The 20,728-nt window shown below is 44.9% G+C and overlaps 1 protein-coding gene across 16 annotated transcripts in view; it reads left to right on the top strand.

Moving 5' to 3' along the window:
* Positions 1 to 20,728, top strand: part of DLG1 (discs large MAGUK scaffold protein 1) — a 1,320,486-nt gene that overhangs the window by 1,162,610 nt on the left and 137,148 nt on the right. For 15 of the 16 annotated variants that reach the window (XM_085635286.1, XM_085635289.1, XM_085635299.1 and 12 more), the window contains one exon: positions 15,437 to 15,478. The exons of the other annotated variant lie outside the window; for it this stretch is intronic. In XM_085635286.1, the coding sequence (XP_085491412.1) occupies positions 15,437 to 15,478 (42 nt within the window). The remainder of the gene's footprint in view (positions 1 to 15,436; positions 15,479 to 20,728) is intronic. 16 annotated transcript variants of the gene reach the window in all.

Genomic DNA, 20,728 nt, shown 5'->3' on the forward strand with positions numbered 1-20,728 from the left:
ATTGTAAAACCATCTCTGGATTTTCTCAAACAATCGATATTCTATTCCATGCCTCGACGTTTCTTGACCACCACTTAAGTTCCTCCTCGCTTCCCGAGAAATAAGATTTTTTTTCTGTACATCTCAAACCACTTCTGCAGTGTAAATCCTTCAATCTGTTACACTTGACAATTTAATGGACCATTAAAATTGCCTAAACCATTGACATAGGCCAACATCCTCAAAGAAATTTGATCCAGACTCAAAACACTCCAAATCTCCGTTCTGAATTTTTTTTCCAGCCTCTTTTTTGACATTTTAACACTCCCCAACTGTCTACCAAAAAACATTAGAACTGTGTTTTCAGACTTGGAATCAAGCTTGACTTCTGCCTGGTTTTACAAAGCCCACATTTGCCAACATTTCCACTGCCAAATCTGTTTGAAGCTTTAATCTCAACCTCCCCTTATCCATTATCAAAATATTGTCTAGATATATAATCAGCCTTATTCCTTTCTCTTTTAAAAATGCTGTCACAGGATTTAGGACCTACATGAAACACCACCGTGCTGACAATATGCCAAGAGGAAAGCAAGCAAATTTCCACATAATTTCAGCACATCTGAACTGAAGAAACCTCTGAAGCGTCTAGTGAAGTGCTGATGACGTCAGATATTACATCACTGTATTTATTCACTTATTTACCCATTTTTCTTTCCTTTAACCTTTAGCTATACATATTTAATAAATATTTATTTTACAGAAAGACACGTCATCAGTGATGTAATATCTGACGTCATCAGCAGTGGATTGCGGTCGCGTGAGTTATAGTTCCCTTTACTAACTATAACGGGGGAATTTCATTGGTTTTTTACGAGGGAAATGTCCAGCTAACTATAACATGTGTGAAACCTATGGTTTTTTAAGTGAATTTGCAAGGTTTTTTAAATACTAATTCCTAACTATAACGTGTGTGAAACCTATGGTTTTTTCAGTGAATTTGTACGGTTTTTTAAATGCTAAGTTATGTAATTATTATTTTAAAAAAAAAATGTTTAAGGTTTTTCACCGTGCGCGCACGGTGCGCTTCGCGCACCGCGCGCCCACGTTACGCCGTGCGCGTAATTTTCACGTTTCTACCGTGCGCGCACGGTAAGCGCACTCCGTGATTTTTCGTAAAAATATTAAAAACATTTATGGCCATTGGGGGTCCTTTGGGGACCCCCTGACAATGGCTAGGGGGTCAGGAACTGTCCACCCTGCCCCCTTTTCATGTTCTCCACCTTTATTTTTCACCTCCCTCGGACTGCGAGAGACAAAATGGCGGCCGACACTTCCTGGTTTCGACCGATTCGAATGTTTACTAAGATCTAACAACCAATCAGAATTGCGCTCGTGCACGGCAGGGTGCGCTTACCGTACGCGCACGGTGCGCGCCTATAGATATATATATATGCTTTTAAATGCTATTTTCTCAGAAAATACTGAACAGATTTACACCTGACCTGCAAAAAGCACATCCCTGACCTGAGGACTACCTCAAATTTCAAGGTTTTCTGTTCAGCCATTCTGGCTGTAGCGCGGACTAAAGGTCCTACGGGAAAATGCATGGGGAAAACGCGTTTTGGGACCCCCGCTTGACGAATCCCCCCGAGACTTTCAGGGAAGGAGCGGAGCGCCCCACCTATTTTGAAAATTGCGCGAGGATTCGTCAATCGACGCAAAAGTTATTCCAAATAGAATGTTGCGGATTTCCTATGGAAACACGGTCCTAACTAGAACTATCTACTGGCGACCGCCAGTAGATGTGTGTGTATGTGTCTGTATTTATACACACACACACACACACACACACATATATATATATATATAATGCACACATGTATATGTATACAGGGATTTTAATCTATCGTGTTGTAAAGGGGACAAAGCACAACAGGCGGAGTGAGTACTATCTTAAACCCGCAGTCCTCTTTCTATAACCACGATTATCCTCCAATGGGAGTTGATGTGCGAACTTTTGAGCTTTTAAATCCCTGTGCGCGCTTCTCTGTCACACAAAGCTGGCATTGAGGAAGGCAACCAAGCCGAAACGCGTCTGCCAGGTGTTACAGCAATGGCGAACTTTTAACCAAGCAAGATGTGCCCTGATGGTAAAAATAAAGCTTTCCAGAATCGTACCTGAGCATGTGTCAGCCCGTTTTTTCATAGAAGCGGGATTGGTGGAGTATGTATATGTATATATACATAAATTAATGTTACCTGTACTTAAGGCTAATAATGCTCCATTTACATTGGGTTTTCATTGAATGAACCTCTCACCAGACTCAAGCATTTCTGTACACCAGAAAAAGAGGGCATAAGGTGCAAACACAGTCTTTATTGAATGAAGAAAACTGCAAAGAAATGCAAAGGCATTGTTAGCCAATAGGCTGCATTTAAAGCATAAATACTGGCACTGTGCCTTTAAGCCCTCCAGGACCTCCTGTATTCCATCATGCCCCAAAGATGACAAGTCATTTGTTTTTCTGGCCCATTCAGTGAGGATCCTGGAGCACTGAGCTCTCAATTTTTGTTGGTATTCTGTCAAAAGAATATTTTCAAAAGAGAATTTTCTTTGCTTCACTAGACGTCTTTCTTCATTTAGAGAGGAGTAATAGTTTACAGACAGGATATTTATTTTTTTCTGTTAAAAATGCCTTCCCTTTTTTGTCAAGTGTTCTGCTTGTGACAAAAAGAACAAAGGAAACACAAGGAGATGTTGTACAGAGCGCTGAAACTTTTCAGACACACTCTCCCAGTCACAGATCGGGTTAATCCATCATCGTTATTTAGCTCACTTTGCCACCCCAGTGGAGACACAGTCATATACAAATCAGTCTTGACCCTGTTCCTCATGGGAACAGTCCAGCCGCAACTGCCAAGCCAGGTCTTTCCTGGACCGGAAACAAGCATCCTGGGACCAGTTTCGGGGTAACACCACTCATCATCCAGGCTAGCTTGAATCCAGTGGCAAAGTGAGCAAGGGACCCTTGTCTGGGCTTACCCTGCCAACTTAGGGCAAACCGAGGAAACCAATATGATGATGCAGAGCGCTGAAACTTTTCAGATACTCTCCCCGAGTCACAGATCTGGGTTTAATCCATAATCGTTCTTGGGGTTGCGAAGTGAGCGTTGTTGAGACATGTTTTAAGGAAAAGTTTCAGTTGGAGGCGGTACACCACTGGTCGATTTTTAGGCAGGATCAAGACATTCTTTGACGACGAAGTCTCCGGTCGTCCCACACACCGTTTCACCGACTGCTTCCTCGACATTTCACCATCATTCAGCATCTCAATATGCAGACGTTGAAACACCATTCGACGTCAAGGCAATTTTCAGAAGGGTGAGCATCAACTGGACGTACAACATCTGCGGCTTCCTCCCATTTATCTTCGGTAGGACAGATGTCTACTCATCAATCAAAGATTGCTGAGACCCTGATTAACCTGTTACCACGTTGGCTGGAAAGCGTCCGCAAGTGGCCTGTATAAAATAGTCAAGGATCACAATATTAATGGTCTGCTCCACAGATGCCATCTCCAAGGCCAGTCCCACAGACAGCAGCTCCTCCAGCTGGTCTGCCACAGAACAGCCCACCTAGGTCCCCAACAAGATCCAGGTCACCTAGGGAGAACAAACTTCGGCGCAGAACCAGGTCACATACAAGGAGTAGACCTCGACGAAGGACGAGAACAAGATCCTCCACACCTGCCAGAAGATCTTGACGTTCTAGGTCAAGTCATCTCAGATGTAGATCTCCTACCTGGTCTACAGCAACAAGATCTTCAACAAGGGATTACTCACCTATGCTTACGGACACTCCACCAGCGAGAGTATCCCGATAGATGACCTGAACACTTTTAATGAGGTGTTGTTTAGGGGTAATGCCAAGTTGAACATGGATATGCCAGCACCCACCACATCCTCATCTGGCATCTTTGAGACTTTGCACTATAGGTCACCATCAAGGCCACTGCTTCCTTTGGTCCCAGGTCTGCTTCAGTAATTGATGGACCTCTTTCTAACTCCCTACGAGCGGCTCCAGTTAAGATCCTTAAAAATACAAGGCTCCATTTCAAGATCCTTTATTCCTGAGAGCGGACCCGCCACCGGACTCAGTCATCATAGCTGCCGCTAAGAAGTCTCATTCCATCGCAGCTTCCTCATTGTTTCCTCCGGATGAAGATAGTAAGCAGACGGATGCCTTGGGCAAAAAAAGAGGTGCAGCACATCTGCCTCTTTTTTTGAAGGTGGCTAGTGCATCAGCATTGCCAGGGAGGTAGGACAGGTCTTTGGGGACTTGCTGTCCAGGATTTCTGAAAAGTTACCCAAGGAAGGCAGGCAGGACTTCCAAGAGATATTACAGGAAATGGGCCTTGTCTCTAACCAGGTGATTAGTGCTGCTGCGGATGCTTCTGGCCTTACGACTGCTAAACAAATGCTTATCAAGAATAAATTCAGGATGCTTGCTCTCCCCCAGATCTACCCCCCACTTAGTCTTGGGGATTTGATGTGTTCCATCGAATTCCAGGATGCCTACTTCCACATTCCAATCGCCAAGAAACATCGAAAGTTCTTGCGATTCAAAGTGGCATTTAGGCATTATTAGTACAATGTGCTGCCATTTGGCTGAAGGCAGTCCCATGCACTTTTTTGAAGTGCATGGCCATAGTGGCAGCAGCCTTAAGGAGGAGAAAAATATTCGCCTACCCATACTTGGATGACTGGCTTATAAAAACCTCCTCCCCAGATCTGGCAGAAATACATTATTGCATTTGCATCGAGACCCTCCAATATCTGGGTCTTCAGATCTACATTGAAAAATCAATCCAGATTCCAACCCCGAGACTACACTATGTTGTGGCAACCCTGGACACAAAAGCCACAACAGTTTGTTCTTCAGAGAAGAGACTATCCTCAATCACTCAGGAGTGTTACAGCCTGCGCCACACTCCTCATTCACCCAACCAACAGATAGCGTTTCTCCTAGGAACGATGGCCTTGTGTATTTTCCCCAATGCCGGGCTGCACATGAGACCTTTGCAACAGAATCTGGAGGGCAAGTTGAATCGGTTATAAAGCTATTGGGACGACAAGCTGAGCCTTTCACAGGCTGCAAGACAGCCACTGCCATGGTGGTCTCACTGTCAAAATCTGCTGGCAGGTGTTTCTTTTCATCAGGACCCCCCTACACAAATACTGATCACAGATGCATCTATCCAAGGAATGGAGTGCTCTAATGGGTTCCCTGCAGGTGCAGGGCCTGTGGTCAGACAAGGAGCAACAATATCACATCAACGTGCTAGAGCTGCAGGCAGTCCATCTTGCCTTCAAGTCCTTTTATCCATCCATTCAAACCAGCTCTCTCCTGTTCCAAATGGACAACACAACCATGATGCACTATCTAAATAAGCAGGGGGGCACTCGCTCAGGTCTCCTTTCTCTGGAAGCGCAGGTCATCTGGAACTGTTGAATAGCCAGAAAGTTGACAATTTCAGCAATTCACCCGCCAGCAGTCCAGAACGCACAAGTGGACACTCAGGCGCAATTTCGCCGAAACCCATTACTGGATTCTGCATGACAACGTCGCACAAGACATCTTCCGAGAGTGGGGGCATCCGTAAATAGACTTGTTTGCAGACGAAAACCACATAAAATGCCCAAACTTCGCATCCAGGTTCTTCCTACCAGGAACAAAGGGGAAGGCCCTTTTGATAGACTGGTCCGGGACATTTCTTTACATGCTTCCTCCTATTCTGCTGAGCCGGACAGTCATCAACAAGATGCCAAGACCAGCATGATCCTAGTAGCTCTGGAATGACCCCAACAGTAGTGGTTCAAGGATCTCCTCCACCTGTCAGAATGACCACACAGGAGGCTGCCTTGCAGACCCAGTCTCCTCAGCAAGCTCAGAGGGAAGATTTCCCACCCCAACCTTCCCTCACTTAGCTTGACAGCATAGCTCCTGAATTCCTGCAATATGGACATTTAGGCACCTCGCAGGAATACATTGACTTCTTTGGGAGTCTAAAATGCCATTGACCGGACGCTCCTATGCTTTCAAGTGCAAAAGATTTTACATGTGGTGTCTTCAAAATGAACTCCATCCAATTCTGGGGCAGGAGGATGTAATATTACCCTATCTCCTCCATTTAGCAAAATTCTCTTCTGTAACTCTCCTCTCTTAGGACCATCTCGTAGCGATTACTGCTTAGAGAAAGCCCCCAAACAGATTTTGTTCTTTTAAATGCCTTTAGTAAACGATTTCTTTGAGGGGCTGAAGGTGTTCCCACCTTGTACGTTATCCCTGTCCTCCTTGGGAATCGAGTGGAGTTCTTTCGAAACTCATGGGCCCCCCTTTTGAACCTATACATAAGACATCCTTACAACACCATACCTGGAAAGCGTTTTTTCTAGTAGCTATTGCTTCGACACGCAGAGTCTGTGAGATTCATTCTCTATATACCAAGGAGCCTTACACGGCTTTCCATGTCACCAGGTTGGTGATGAGAACTCATCCGAGTTTTCTTCCCACATTAACAAGACAATTTCACTCCCAATATTCTCTCCAAATCGTTCCACACCAGCGGAAAGAGCATTACACTCAATATATATTAAGAGTCCTGAAATTTGGCAAGACCGAAGCTATCAGGCAATCTGATCATCTGCTTAACTATGGCCCTGTGAGGACAGGCATTGCTTCCTCTAAGCAGACCATTTCTAGATGGATAATTTCTTGTAGTCTATTCAGTTAGCCAACAATCAGTTACCTGCCAGACCCAAAGCCCACTCTATAAGGGGCAAAATGGCAACAGCGGCCCTACTAAGACATTTCCCCATCTCTGAAATCTACAAAGCTGCTACTTAGCGATCGGTGCATACTTTCACAAGTCATTACTGCCTAGATTCAGACACTCAGACAGACACCCAAGTATGGCAGGCCTCCTAAAGAAATCTATTTCGATGTTTACAGCTACTTGTATTTGCTCTTGATTTATCGGCAGGTGTGAGAGATTGGCTTGCTACCCTATTCACCGCTTATCACTATTGATGAGGATCCCCTAGAAGAAAAGGATAAGTTACTTACCTGTAATCCTAGTTCTCTTCCAAGGGAATCCTCACCAAAGTCATAAGCAACCCACCCACCTCCCTGGACGAATCTTTTATGCAGCAGTTCATATATGTCTTAGTTCTGTTCTTCATGTCACCGTAAAAAAGTACTAACCTAACTGTCACCTTTGGGGCATCATGGGATACAGGAAGTTGTAAATGCATAGTGCCAGTATTTACTTGTTATGATTTAAATTCAGCCTATTGGCTAAAAATGCCTTTGCATTTCATTGCAGTTGCCTACATTCAATGAAGACTTTCATCATATGCTCTTTTTTTGGTGTATAGAAACGCTTGAGTCTGGGGAGAGGTTCATTAAATGAAAATCCAATGTAAATGGGACATTTTTAGCCTCAAGTATAGGCTGCATGCATATATGTAAAGGTAAAGTAGAAGTATTACGTACATTTTGTTTACACCTATATAATATATTTTGAAAATGTGCTCCTGGGTCCCTGCATGTTGGTGGGAATATTCAGTGCTTATGACTTAGATGAGGATTTCCCTGGAAGAGAACTTGGATTTCAGGTGAGTAACTTATCCATCTCCTGTAATTCAAACCCACCTTTGATAAAACTGAGCAAGTTTGCCCCGAGTTTTTAGGTAATAACAATAGGGTCTACTCATACCTGATCCTCTGCTTCAACGTTCACTACTGACACCTTTGCCTTTAAAGGAAGAAGCCAGCGGATTGGATTGTGATTCTGGACATAGGGTATAAAACCATGTGATAATGACCGCCTCGTTATTCCTTGTCTACCGCCAACACCCGACCCCTTGTTTGCCTGGCCAATCCAAAACCATGCTCCTTGAATACTTTCTTGATGTCACGTTGAGACTTCTGAATTGATCAATAAGCTCCCACAAATTTAAATCTATGTTTAATGAATGCTTCTCCAAACAGGAAACCATTCGCAGCAGGCCCTTCCTCATTTGTCACTTTCATCAATTTTGGATCAATCGTGAGCCAAATGCTTTTCCTGCATTAAGCCAGCAGAGCAGTGTTAGCATTACCTAGCAGCCATACTGCTCGCTAAACACCGACTCCGTTCCGCCACATCCAATCTGTTTTGATGCTAATAGGCCTCCTCAGCCATATCAGATATTTTCATTAAAAGGCTAATAAAATTGTCTTGGTACCTACTCAAGCCTTTATCCAGACCCTTACTTGGATATCACCTTTCCTGATGAATGCCAACATTTTTGCATCGAGCTCTGGTGTCACCAGCGCTCTATTAGCTAAAGACGATCTCGGACACTCTGACCTTAACCTTACTTTCACATCTTTTGCAATATGTTTTTTCGACCAGAATTCCACATTTTCAACCACATGATTGGCATGATTGGCGGTTGTCCATTTTGGAGAAAGAGGATATTTAATCATCATGCCATGAAACATCCCCTAAGGGATCAGTTAAACCCCAGAATCCTTCTCTCTTCCACTTTTTAACATGCTCTTATCCACCTGAGCCTTATATTTTTGTTCATCAGAATTAAAGTTCGAAGAACAACCTAATTCAGCCTCTGCACTACCAGAGGATTCATCACATCTCAGCACAGAATGTTTGGGCCCACTTTTTGTGTCTTTTACATTTGCCATGGCCTTTATCTGCTCTCCTTGTGTGTCCTCGACACCCTACAAACCTGTGCAATCAGCAGATTGCTTCCTCTTTGACTGAATTATAGTGATCTCAATATTCTCATGTGCTGACCCAAGCTGTCAAAGGTACAACCTATACAAATAGTATTGGATACCCCACATCTTCAAAATGGATGCCAACGTATCATGTAAACGTGTAGTCAAATGCAAACGCACAAAAAATGCAGTCCATTCTTTGTGTCTGTGAAAAAGGCCTTTGAGTGCCAAACGTTCGACTTGGTTTCAAATTTTCCCACTACAGGAACGGTAAAAGCCAACTAAAATGAAATTTCAAGTGCTGAATCTCCCATGTTAAAAGATTATGAAATAATGAGTGTCTGACACCCAAAAAATCTCCTAGACAATGAAAACTCTTCTTGAATCAAACCAGATTTTCTGTTTCCTGCCCAACAAAACAATACATCACCTTCTTTCTCACAAATTAGTTTAAAAGGAAGCAACTCTCACGCAATTCTTCCACAACAGCATTTTACTTAAAATATGCATTCAATGCCAAATACCTACAGTACATGCATACTGTACTTATCTGTGTGTAGCAGCGAAAAAAAAGGAAGGAATATGGCTGAGGGTTCAGGTTTTTTATGTTGTTTGGAATTTTGAAGCATTTATATTCTTTTTAAAAAGCTGCAGTGAGTTGTGCATTACTGGAGATTGCATAATGCTAGCCTTCATGTCTTGCCATAAAATCAAGGATGCTGAGTAATTGGCGGAAGGTGCTGTAGTGTTTAGTGCTTTTCAGTTGTTGCAGAAATAAGTTCCATAATTTCACAGTCAGGAAAAAGCTCTGCCACCATCTCTGGCTCTAGTGATTCTCAGGGGTTTTAAAAGAAAGGCTGAGAAGGATTGAAACAGTCGCCTGGGTTGGTAGAACGAAAATGTATTCTTAATATAGTTCAGATTTTGCTAGTTTTGTCTTTTGTGAGTCAGACACACTGCTTTAAACATTATACTGTTCCTTCAAGGCAGCCAGTGCAAAATGTTTAGGTAATTAGAGGCAGCATGTGTAAAATGTTTAGGTATTTGGAGGCAGAAGAGTGTCTGGGGACCTTAAGAAGAAATGTAGCTGCCATAGTTTACACCATCTACAGTTTATGTGGATGAGAATGCCCAGATATAGTACATTGCCATAATGCAAGTGCAAAGGCATTGGACCCTGGATTACGATCTTCCCGGCAGATTTGGGTAAGAGGCCTAATTGTTATCAAAGGTTTTAGTATCAAGAAGCAGAGGAAGCCTGCTTGCTAAACAGGGATTTAAAGGGTGGTTGAGTATCACAAATGATACCTAGGCCCCTTGCTATGTTGGAGGGGATAGTGGGAAGCATCTAGTTCACCGAACCACCAGCAGGGCACCCTAAAAAGCTTTTCTCGTGTTTCCAAAAAGAAGCTATTAGAGGTATTCATGGACAACATTTCCACTAAGGTCTGAATATCTGGACCCTCACCAAGCAGGTTTTCGGCCAGCCCACTCAACAGAGGCAGTGATACTGACAGTGTTGGACAAGCTTCAGAAGGAAGCCAACAAAGGCTCTCAGCAGGCCCTGGTAGTGTTGGATCACTATGTGGCATTTGACACGGTCGACCATGGCATCTTGGTTGACCGTGTCAGGGATGCAGGCATCCAGGGATCGGCTCTTAGCTGGATTAGATAATTCCTGGAGGACTGGTCCCAGTCGGTCCGCACATCCCAGTGCACGGCACCTAAAATGAGAACCACATGTGGAGTTCCTCAGGGCTCCTCACCATCTCCTCACTTGTTTAACCTCTATCTCCTTCCTCTAATCCGGTCTTTGAAAGATAGGGAGGTATGAACTTTCAGCTGTGCAGACGACCTTCAATTAATGTCCACCATTAATAACACACCTGAATCGGTATCTGAATTTAAAACTACTATGCTGCACATCCGCAATTGGATGAACAGTAGCCATTTAAAACTCAACCCGGAGAAGACAGAACTCATCTTGACCGTGAGTCATCCATAATCCATGGAGCTCACACTTCTGGCTAGCTGAGCTGGGATCTTCCCCCACTCCATCCCCTCTGCTAAGAGTCTTGGGGTGACAACTAACTTTGATCTCACTATGAAAACTCAAATTGGTTCAATCATTTCAACCTGCTTCTTTCAGTTAAGGAAGATAAGAAAGATCAGTAGACTTCTCACTCAGGAAGCACTGATACAGGTGGTTCTAGCCACGGTCATAACTCTTCTAGACTGTTCCATTTCTTTATACTTTGGCATACCACTATATTTAACTAAAAGACTGCAATTGGTGCAGAACCAGGCAGCTAGACTGCTTTTCCGGCAGCCTAGATGGCAACATGTCTCCCCTCTCATGAGGAAGTTGCACTGGCTTCCATTTTTACAGTGATGTGCCTTCAAAGTTGTCTGCCTTAACTTCAAATCCTTGTACGGCATGAGTCTCAAATTCATCGCTGGCCTTATTCAAAGGCACATACTCACTCGCAACCTACGCTCAGCTCATATAAACCTCCTGGTGACACCTTCCTACAAATTGAAGCAGCTGCAGGTTCGCAGTACTGGCACCCAAGTTCTGGAATTCCCCCCCTTCTGACATCAGATCTTGCACTGATCTCTGGAGGTTTAGAAAACTTCTCAAGACATGGTTGTTCACACAAGCATATGATTAACTCAATAGGGCCCCGGCATCTCCCCAATCTGTGTACGTGCGCTTTGTAAGAATTTTATAACAAAACGAAGGGCTATAGTTCCAAGCAAGGCAGCATGAGGGTTTTGTTATTGTGCCTTCCTGGTAGACCATCATCTGTCAGGGGCTTCTGAATATAAGGCAGGGCAGGTGCTGCGGATGTGAGGGGGCAGATGACAAATGGTGTCTTTATCTTGGGGTGGCACAGGAGATTTTCAACCAGCAGATAAGCCCTAGCTGGATCTTTTCACCTCCAGGAGAACATGCAGTATTGAGACTACTGCCCACAGAGTTTCCACCAAGAAGGTTCAAAGGGGACATATTCCGCCTGCAGTGGCGCTCAGATCTTTAGTATACATTTCCACCTCTGCCTCTCCTGCCTTTAGTTCTGGGGAAGTTTCGACTGGACACAAGTGATTTAGATAGCCCTGGATTTAGCATGAGCATTTGCCGCTCTTATCTGTCTGCCTCTGCAGATGAAGCAACTGTTTAAGCAACGGGGCAGATTCCTGCACCAAATCTCTACAATCTACACATTTATGAGTGGATATTGAGCAGTAGCTGAGAGGTTTACATTTCCCTGCTGAAGTAGTGGATGAGATTCTTCAGGTAGGTGCCCTACAACTAAATCCATACACTCGGGGTGTTTGGAGAAATATGTGATCAGGTGTAGGGTTCATTGGCTTGATTCCCCTAAGGACCAAATTGTCAGACATCCTCTGTTTTTTGTTGTTGTTTTTTTTGCTCCAGGAATACTTTGCGGGGGGCACAGATAAAAGCTGTTTGTTCACCCTTTTGGCTTTTATTTACATTTGCATAACCTACCTTCTTAATTCAAGACAGTTGTTGGGTTGAGGTTTTTAGAAGGTTAAATTCTCATGTTCCGCCTGAGCTCTTCATTATACTTAAATGGGAGCGTAACTTGGTCCTCACCTTTCTGAAGGGCATATTGTGAAAGCCCATGTTCTCTGTGCCTCCTTATGATCAAGTTTTTTTTCCTTTTTGCCTTAACTTCTTCGTACGTAGTCATTGAGTTGCAGGGGCTGTCGGCGTAACCTCCATACACTACTTTCTTTCCTGACAAATTGATGCTGAGAATATGGCCTTTCTGTCTTCCAAATGTTGTATTCATCTCTCCATCACCCCTGCTGCCATATTCTCAAACACCACATCCTTTAAAAGAGGAGGAGAGGCATCACCAGCTTTAACAAAAGAGAGCTCTCAGTTTTTATATAGCGTGCACTGAGGAATACCATGTAGACAACCAGTTTTGTTTGACTTTCCTAGTACCAACAAAGGAAAGGCAGTACAAATACTCACTCTGTCCATGTGAATCATTCTGAACACAAAAACATGCTATGCCTTGGCCAAGAAGGAACCTCCAGAGCGTTCCTGATGCAGACATCTGCCAGACTGTGACAACACGGTCCATGCTTACATTCACCAAGCACTACTGCCTGAAGAGAAGAATAAGTTGCTTACCTTAGGAAATTCTCTTTATATTGGATAATTCTGAACTCATTATCTTTGGTAAGAAGCGAGTGTGTGTACAAAACCCTGTTGGAAATTGTACATCACATGGTGAAAGGCAGTGACTCTGAAACCAGCAGCCTTGCTTGACAATCTGTACAGTTTATACACTTTCTTTTCTGATATTTCACTTTTGCTGTGGACTAAAAACGGTTGACCCTGTCATATAAGGACATCACAGATTAAAAGGGTGCTAACAGAAGTCTCATTTGTCCCCCACTCCTGAATAAGTGTGACACTGCAATGTTTTTTCCTCTGTAACTTGCATGTAACTGTGAGGTTGAGGAGCTTCTTGATAATCCCTTCTGATGCACGACTTTCAATCATTTGAAAACAAGCCTGTGACTTCATTGTCTCAAGCTAAGGGTGATGGGTTTTAATGATGAAAGTATGTATGATGATAGAAAATACCGACCTTACACCAACATCACCACTGTTATGCTTTTTATTTGTACCTAGTAGGCGTTTACATTACCCTCAACCTTGATTTGGGGCAGACATGAAAATCTTATCTGCCATTCACCCATCAGTTGTTCGGAGTTTGCAAGAGAACCAGATCAGCATTTTGACCCAACTCTTACCTATGTGAACATTTTTAGCAAAGTATTATTCTGGTCACACGTTAGTAGATTGTTTAGTCTCTAGCAAGGTGTACTCTTTTGCATTTTTGACGGGCCCTCCCTCCTGGCAGGTGCAGTCTTGATTCACTGAGGCATAATGTTTCTGGAATATTTTTTTTGTGTGATGAGTATAATGCCACCCTCATCAAGAGTACAAAAGCTATGTAGAAAGTGTAAAAATGAATTCTTGCGAAAAAACTAAAGAGGTAGCGGGTAAAGATTTTACACTTAAAAGACTACATAGAAAGCTAAATAGAAGTACGCTAAAATAGGCAACATCAAGAATAAATGTAATAGATATTAATGTGCAGTTAATGTCCACTACGAGTCCTAATAAAACCAAGCCTTTTTTTTTTTAAATGTTTTCATTAGACAATTAAAAAACGGTTGTAGAAAAAGTAGGCAAAGGATTCTGCATAAGAGGTGCTTTAGCAGATAGTGTTTGGGGTTATTTGCAGGCTTTGTTTCATAGTTATTTCAGCCTTTGTTTTTGGGGCTCAGGAGAAAGGTGTATGGCAAAATCCAATTCGAGAAAAAGTGGAAAATAATAATTCAATGTTGCTTGAAGCTGCTTTTCCAGTGCCTCCTCCCCGCACAAAGAACCCAGATAACTCCCGAGTGGAGCGCATAATGTCACCTGGACTTTTGCCGCCTTGTGGGTTTGTTCCTTTTTTCATTTAAAATGAAACCGTCATTTGGGATGTCAAGGCCTATAGCCGCAAATGATATTTCGGATCCTTGGGATCTACACTGCTTGCTGCTTGTGTTTATACCTATATGTTTATGACCTTATTGTTTACTAGCGGCCGGCCCGGAGGTTGTAGACCCGTACCTGTATATCTATTGAAATTTGTAATAAAGGTTTAAAAAAAAAAAGAACCCAGATAACTGGAATGAGAGTTGGTTTTAGCTTTCTCATGCCAGGGCATGTCAAAGTGAGTTGTGAACTGCTGAAACTTCGTTTTTCTGATAAGTAGCCACATTACAAGATTCATAGATGGACATCACACATTCGCAAAGGTACTGCTATCTAAAGAGTGACAGTTTAGATTGGACAGAATCAGTGATGTTCGGTCAAATCAACAGTCCACAAATGTTTCTCTGACCCAGTTTGCTTAGCAAGCTTCTCAAATTCAAGGTCACAGTAAATCTCTTAGCCATAACCATGCCTTCTCAGTTGAAATTGTCCTCCCTACACTCGGAGAGACTGCCTTCAGAATAATATCCATTACTATTGGTGTAAGTACCTTATTTATAGCGCCAGCAGATTTCCAAGTTGCTGAATGACTAAAATGAAAAGGTCAGCTTGTTGACGAAACCTATTATGCAACTGTATTGGTCATTTTAATCGTCTTTCATATATGTGGTAAGTACATCCAGGAGAGGTGAGTGCAGAACATATTCTCAGCATAAACGCCAACTGTGTAAATAACTTGCATTTAAAAGTAAATTTACGTTATGCTGCTATCCTAAAAGACTGGCACGGATACCGACCTTACAGTATTTAGTGACACCCCGGCTGTCTGTAAATTAAAACACATCTTTTCCGGAACAGGCCCTTTTTTAAATCAAATCCGGATATAGTCTCCGATTCCATGGTAGAGACCGATGACGTTTCAAAAGTGCTGTCCTCTGAGATTTACAAAATTTAAAAAGAAAGCAGCACATCAGACAGGGGGCTTTATTATATGGCTTTAGTTTCCTTATTTTGCCACTTTCATTTATCTGTTTTTTGTTTCTATTGATCTGTTCCTTCATTATGATTTGTACGTATCTCTTATGAGTTTGTCATTTGTTTTTCCTCATTATTTTATTGTATTGCCATTACAGAGCATGTTACATCTAATGCCAGCGATAGCGAAAGTAGTTACCGTAAGTGTTTTAAGTTATTTATTTTCATGAATCTCATAATAGTCCTTCTCCTTCGCTATTTGTTTTTTTCCCAAGCAATATTGTATGCCCCTTGTAACTGTAACATACCTTTTTCTCTCACCATATTTTACAGGAAAATATTGTGCATGTGTCTTCATCCTTCCTGTTCATTGTTGTTACAGGTCATTTGTAAAAAGCACATCTGCATATATATATATAATGTGATGTGGCTTTCATAACCGTAGCACAAAAGAATCCTCTGGTCTGTACTAGCGCACAAATAACCTGCGGCTTGACGTGTTGTCTCACACAATCCTCAGTTGGGAGAAATCCCTTTCAGGACGAATACCCCCACCCACCATAGGTGGCATGCTTCATCATATGGGTATCTCCTCTTAGTGGGAAGACAAAATAACAGTTACATAAAATCCTCACATTTATGTGCTGTCCTTCTAGTCTTGAATCTGCATCCTTATTGAGAATATTTGCTTGATTTCCCCATCAAATTATTCAAGCTTTCTGAGAAATCAGCAAGTCAGTGGTGGTTTCAAAACATAGCTAACTTTAGAGAGAGTTAGTTTGGTGATGACCTAGCTGTGTTGTGATTCAAAAACACCTGGTGGTGGGATATGTTAGATGAGTTTGTGATAGTCTAACTTCTTTAAAAACACAGTACCATTTTTTCTCTAGCAACTACTGCTAGTTCAAGGTCTGACCAGTCACAATATCATAACTATAGGTGATCAAATGTATTAGATTCCTTGTTTTACAGTTGGAGGTACATTGTGGAGCATTGTATGAAAGCTGCCACTGCTGGTCATGATGTACATTCTTTTCAGTCTTTTGTGTGGAGTGGGTGGATACTCTAAATTGTATTTGTTTTCTCTTTTACTGTTGGCTATCTTGTAAGTTCATTTGAATTCTGTTTATCGTTTCAGGCATGCTTCTTTTGACCTCCTAAGATTTTAAGACATTTCTCTATCTATACTGATGTTTTGATGTTTGCAGTTACCGTTTTGGGAAAAATTCTAAAAGTCCTTTGGATATGTTATGTTCTTTGTAATCTAAATATGGTCTACTCTGATACATCCTTTTAAAGTAGATGGCCTTTGGATACTTCTAATTGCAGATTCCTCTCCTTAAAATATTTCTGAGGCACCAGACTGGTACTGAAAACCATTTCTTTAGCAATGCTTCCCACCTGCACTAGCTACATACCACCTCAGAAGTGACATAGCAGATCACATCACATATAAGCGCCACTCCTGCACACAGACGGCATCTCTTTTCAATGCCTTCCAACACAGATCCAGAGATATGCTCCCAAATTTATCATCCTTCCGACAACTCCTGAAAACGTAACTAAATCTAATGTCCTAAGGTAGCAATATCCTTTCCTAAGGCTACAGGCTTTAGGCCATGCCTTGACTGTAGGAGATAGATGTCAGTCAAGGACCTTCAAAAGGTGTGTTTTTGGTGGTTGTTCTCAAGACACAACTCGAATCCTTGTGACAAGCGTGCCTTTACACACCCAAAGGCAATTCGGGACCTAGAAGCAAATCTGTACATTGCCGCATATAAAATGTCACTTGTATCGTGTCGGTCCCGCCTTTACTCCATGTCATGTCAAGGGTGTAGACTCGCTCCAGAGACTAGTCACATGTGAGGTCAAATTCACGTCAAAGTCACCCGCAAAGTCAAAATGAAAGTCCAAACACAAGCACCAAAAAATAAAGCAGAACTCCACTCCACCTTGGTGTTTACTATCCAAATCAATGTCTGTTGGTTTCCCTTTAGATCTCCAGTTGTGTAGCTGATTCCACAATTGATCGCATTACACTCTGAATTTTTTAGGTGTTCGGGCATCAGTGATTGACACCTTTAGGGAGGCCCTACTGCAGATATTTCAGCTACCATGTGCTTTTCTGGGCCCCGGGAACCAGCTGGAGCCCTTACTTCTGTCACTGATGGCAGACTGTCCTCAGCACTGTCTGACCCCCCCCCCCCCCCCTTCCTGGACTTGTTACAGGATCAGTACCAACTCCAGTGCAGCCTCCCCCCTCAGTTCTATGACCTACCACGGCCCTGGTGCCACAGCTCTGTAGGATGGTTCAGTACCGATTCAAATTACTAACCATGAACCAATGCCAGAGAATGTTGCACTGCGAAGTTACTAGAGAGCAAATGGTTGCCATACAGCCTGAATCTGAGCAAGTGCTTCTACTAGAGGGACACACTATCAGAAGCTCCACTACACTTTTGGCTATGAATATGACCAAAGCTTACCGCCACCCAGAAATGGTGTGAATGGGGATGATCTGGCACCTCAAAATGATGGCAATTTTTATGTGGACTTAAAAGAGTCCGGTGGCCTTGACAATTCGTCTGATAAAGGGTTGAATTTGCCACTTGGACAACCAAGTGAAGAGATTGCATCTTTTGCAGTAGTAGTCCGACGAGCAACTGAGGTCTTGGACCTCTAACTGCCCTCTATTGAGACTAAGACTAATATCATTATGGAAATCTTACAGCTGGAGCAAGACACATTCCAGCCCTTGCTCACTGTCGAAGAGGCCCTCACTCACTGATACCTTAACAGGAACCTGGTCAAATCCCTTTTCTTGCCCACTGGTGAATAAACAGGTTGGCAGATGTCACAGTCCAGCACCTGGCGATTCTGATTTTCTCACTAAACATACTTCTACATAGATTCTGGTTATTCAGGCTTCAACCAGCAAGGTGAATCCCAGTTCCTTCCCCACGACTCCTTTTGATAGGGTGTCTAAGCAAATTGAGGAATTTGGCAAACTAATGTTACACCTGCTAGCCCTGTATTGAGATTAGTCAATGCAGTCTGCTTATTGACCCAGCAAGGTATTGCTGGTGGTCCCGGCAGACCTTTAGGCCTCACTGGGTCGAACAAATCAGGATGGTCCAGATGCGGCCATATAGGTAATTTGTACCAACCTTGATACCACTGATTGTCTAGGAAGTTCGATTGGTTCCAGAGTAGTACTCCGTTGCCATGCATGGATGCACATTATAGGACTATCTGGAGATATACTGCTATCTCTCTTGGTTTACGAAGGTTCACGCCTCTTTGACGCGAAAGCCGATTCTGCTTTAAACGTTTCAGATAATAAAGCCACACCATGCTCCTTGGGTCTTTTGACATGTGTCAAAGTTTCCTCAGTAGTTTAGGAGATTAAGAAGATACTCTACTGGGTTGGTGTATAGACAGTATCTGAAAGAAACACGTTAGTTAGATTCCTCACCTTAGAATATCCCCAGGCGTCAGACTGGATCCGGAAGATTTTTCCTCAGCAATACCCCTTGCGCGTCGCTAGGCGTCGTCTGCGGCTCCGCGTCCGTCTTCGGCGTCGTGCGCCGGGATGACGTCGTCAGAGTACTTAGACGCCGCCCTCGCGCGCTGACGTCAGTTCTTCTTTTTTCCGCGCCAGTAAGCGCAGATCCGGGAGAGCTACCCCTTTTAGTCTTTTTTGACTAAATCTTTTTTGATCATTTTTGATCCTTGTCTGTCGACATCTGGTGCCGGTAGGATGCCTGGGTTCAAGGCTTGCGAGGATTGCCATCGACTGATGTCGGTGACCGATCACCACCGCCGGTGCCTCTACTGCTTAGGCCCCGACCACGACGCGGAGTCGTGCAACGACTGCCAGGCCCTGACTTCGAAGGCTAGGCGGGAGCGGTCCCGCAAGCTTCTCGAGCTTCGCCGCTCGGCTCCGCGTCGCGCGCGATCCCGGTCCAGGAGGAGGTCCAAGGATCGCTCGCGGAGCCCTAGCCGACGCCATCGATCGTCCGGCTCCAAGTCGTCGGGTAAGTCCAAATGCTCAAAGAAGTCCAAGAGGCGACACCGCTCTTCGGACTCCCCTCGCCGGTCGCGCGACTCGGCCGAGGGTCAGGGTGGTTCCACCCCCGCGGCTCCGGCGGAGCCGCAGGTGCCGCGTCCGCCCCCATACCTTCCGGTCCCTGGGACTGACGCGGCGCCGGCGGAGATCAGTGCCTTCCTCTCGGCCATGAGGAGCCTGGTCCCGCCGTCGACGCCCGCTGGCGCGCCTTCGGGCCCCGCGGACTCGACTGGGCGATCTTGCCTGCCGGCGGCTCCGGCCCCGGCGCCGTCGACGACTCCGGTCTCGACGCCGCAGGTCCCCGCGGGGCCCATGCCTGGGCCCCAGTCGACGCCGGTTGACCTAGTCACTCCTCCACCGGCGCCGACGCCTGAACCACCGACGCCGTCACCGGCGCCGCCGGCGCACACGACACCTCCGGCGCCGCCGACGCCTTTGGCGCCGACTCCCCAGTTTAGCCCTCAGCCGGACCCGGCGCCGCAGCGGCGTCGACCGACGCCGCATCCGACGCCGCTTGAGTCCTACCATCTCTACAGTCCGGTTCCGATCATTCCTCCTGTTTATCAGGAATCGGAAGAAGGGGGCGACTGGGAGGGGTTCGAGGACCCTATGGCTGTTCAGTCACAGCTTTCTCAGGACTGGGCAGATGAACTGGGGGAGGCCAGTGGGCTGGACACCTCGCCAGACACTGGATTCACTTCTCCTCCGACCGTGGCTTCGGAGGAGGGTGCAGCATTTTCTGTGGTGCTGCGCAAGGCGGCCGAGGCCCTTGGGCTCGAGTTGCCTGCCGTGGCTGTGAGGACTAACATCCTCACTGAGGTGCTTCAAACCTCAGCAAGCTCCACTGAGCCTCTGCTGCCGTTCAACGAGGCCCTCACTGACGTTCTGCAGGGCACCTGGTCCAAGCCCTCCACAGTTCCTCCTGTGGATAGGAACGTTGCCAGGCACCACCGCCCTGCTCCGGGCGACCCCAGTTTCCTGTCCCAACACCCCACCCCCGAGAGTCTGGTTATCCAGGCCTCTACCTCCCAATCCTCCTTCCCGACCGCTCCGCCGGACCGGGATTCCAAGAGACTCGAGCAGTTTGGCAAGAAACTGTTCTCGTCCCTTAGTTTGGGCCTGCGGTCCTTAAATACCGCCTGTCTCTTGGACCGTTATTCACATTTCCTGTGGGATACGGTGGAGGACGTGCTGCCCCTGTGTCCGGAGGAGGTCCGGACGCGTCTTACCCAGGCTTTGGCCGATGGGAGGGATGCAGCACGGCACGCCATACGATGTGGGCTTGACACCACGGACTCGCTGGGTCGGGCGCTTTCAACCACGGTGGCGCTCCGCCGCCACGCCTGGATGCGGTCCACGTCATTTTCCGGGGATGTCCAGA

The sequence above is a fragment of the Triturus cristatus genome, chromosome 11, assembly GCF_964204655.1.
Source record: "Triturus cristatus chromosome 11, aTriCri1.1, whole genome shotgun sequence".
NCBI classification, from domain to species: domain Eukaryota; kingdom Metazoa; phylum Chordata; class Amphibia; order Caudata; family Salamandridae; genus Triturus; species Triturus cristatus.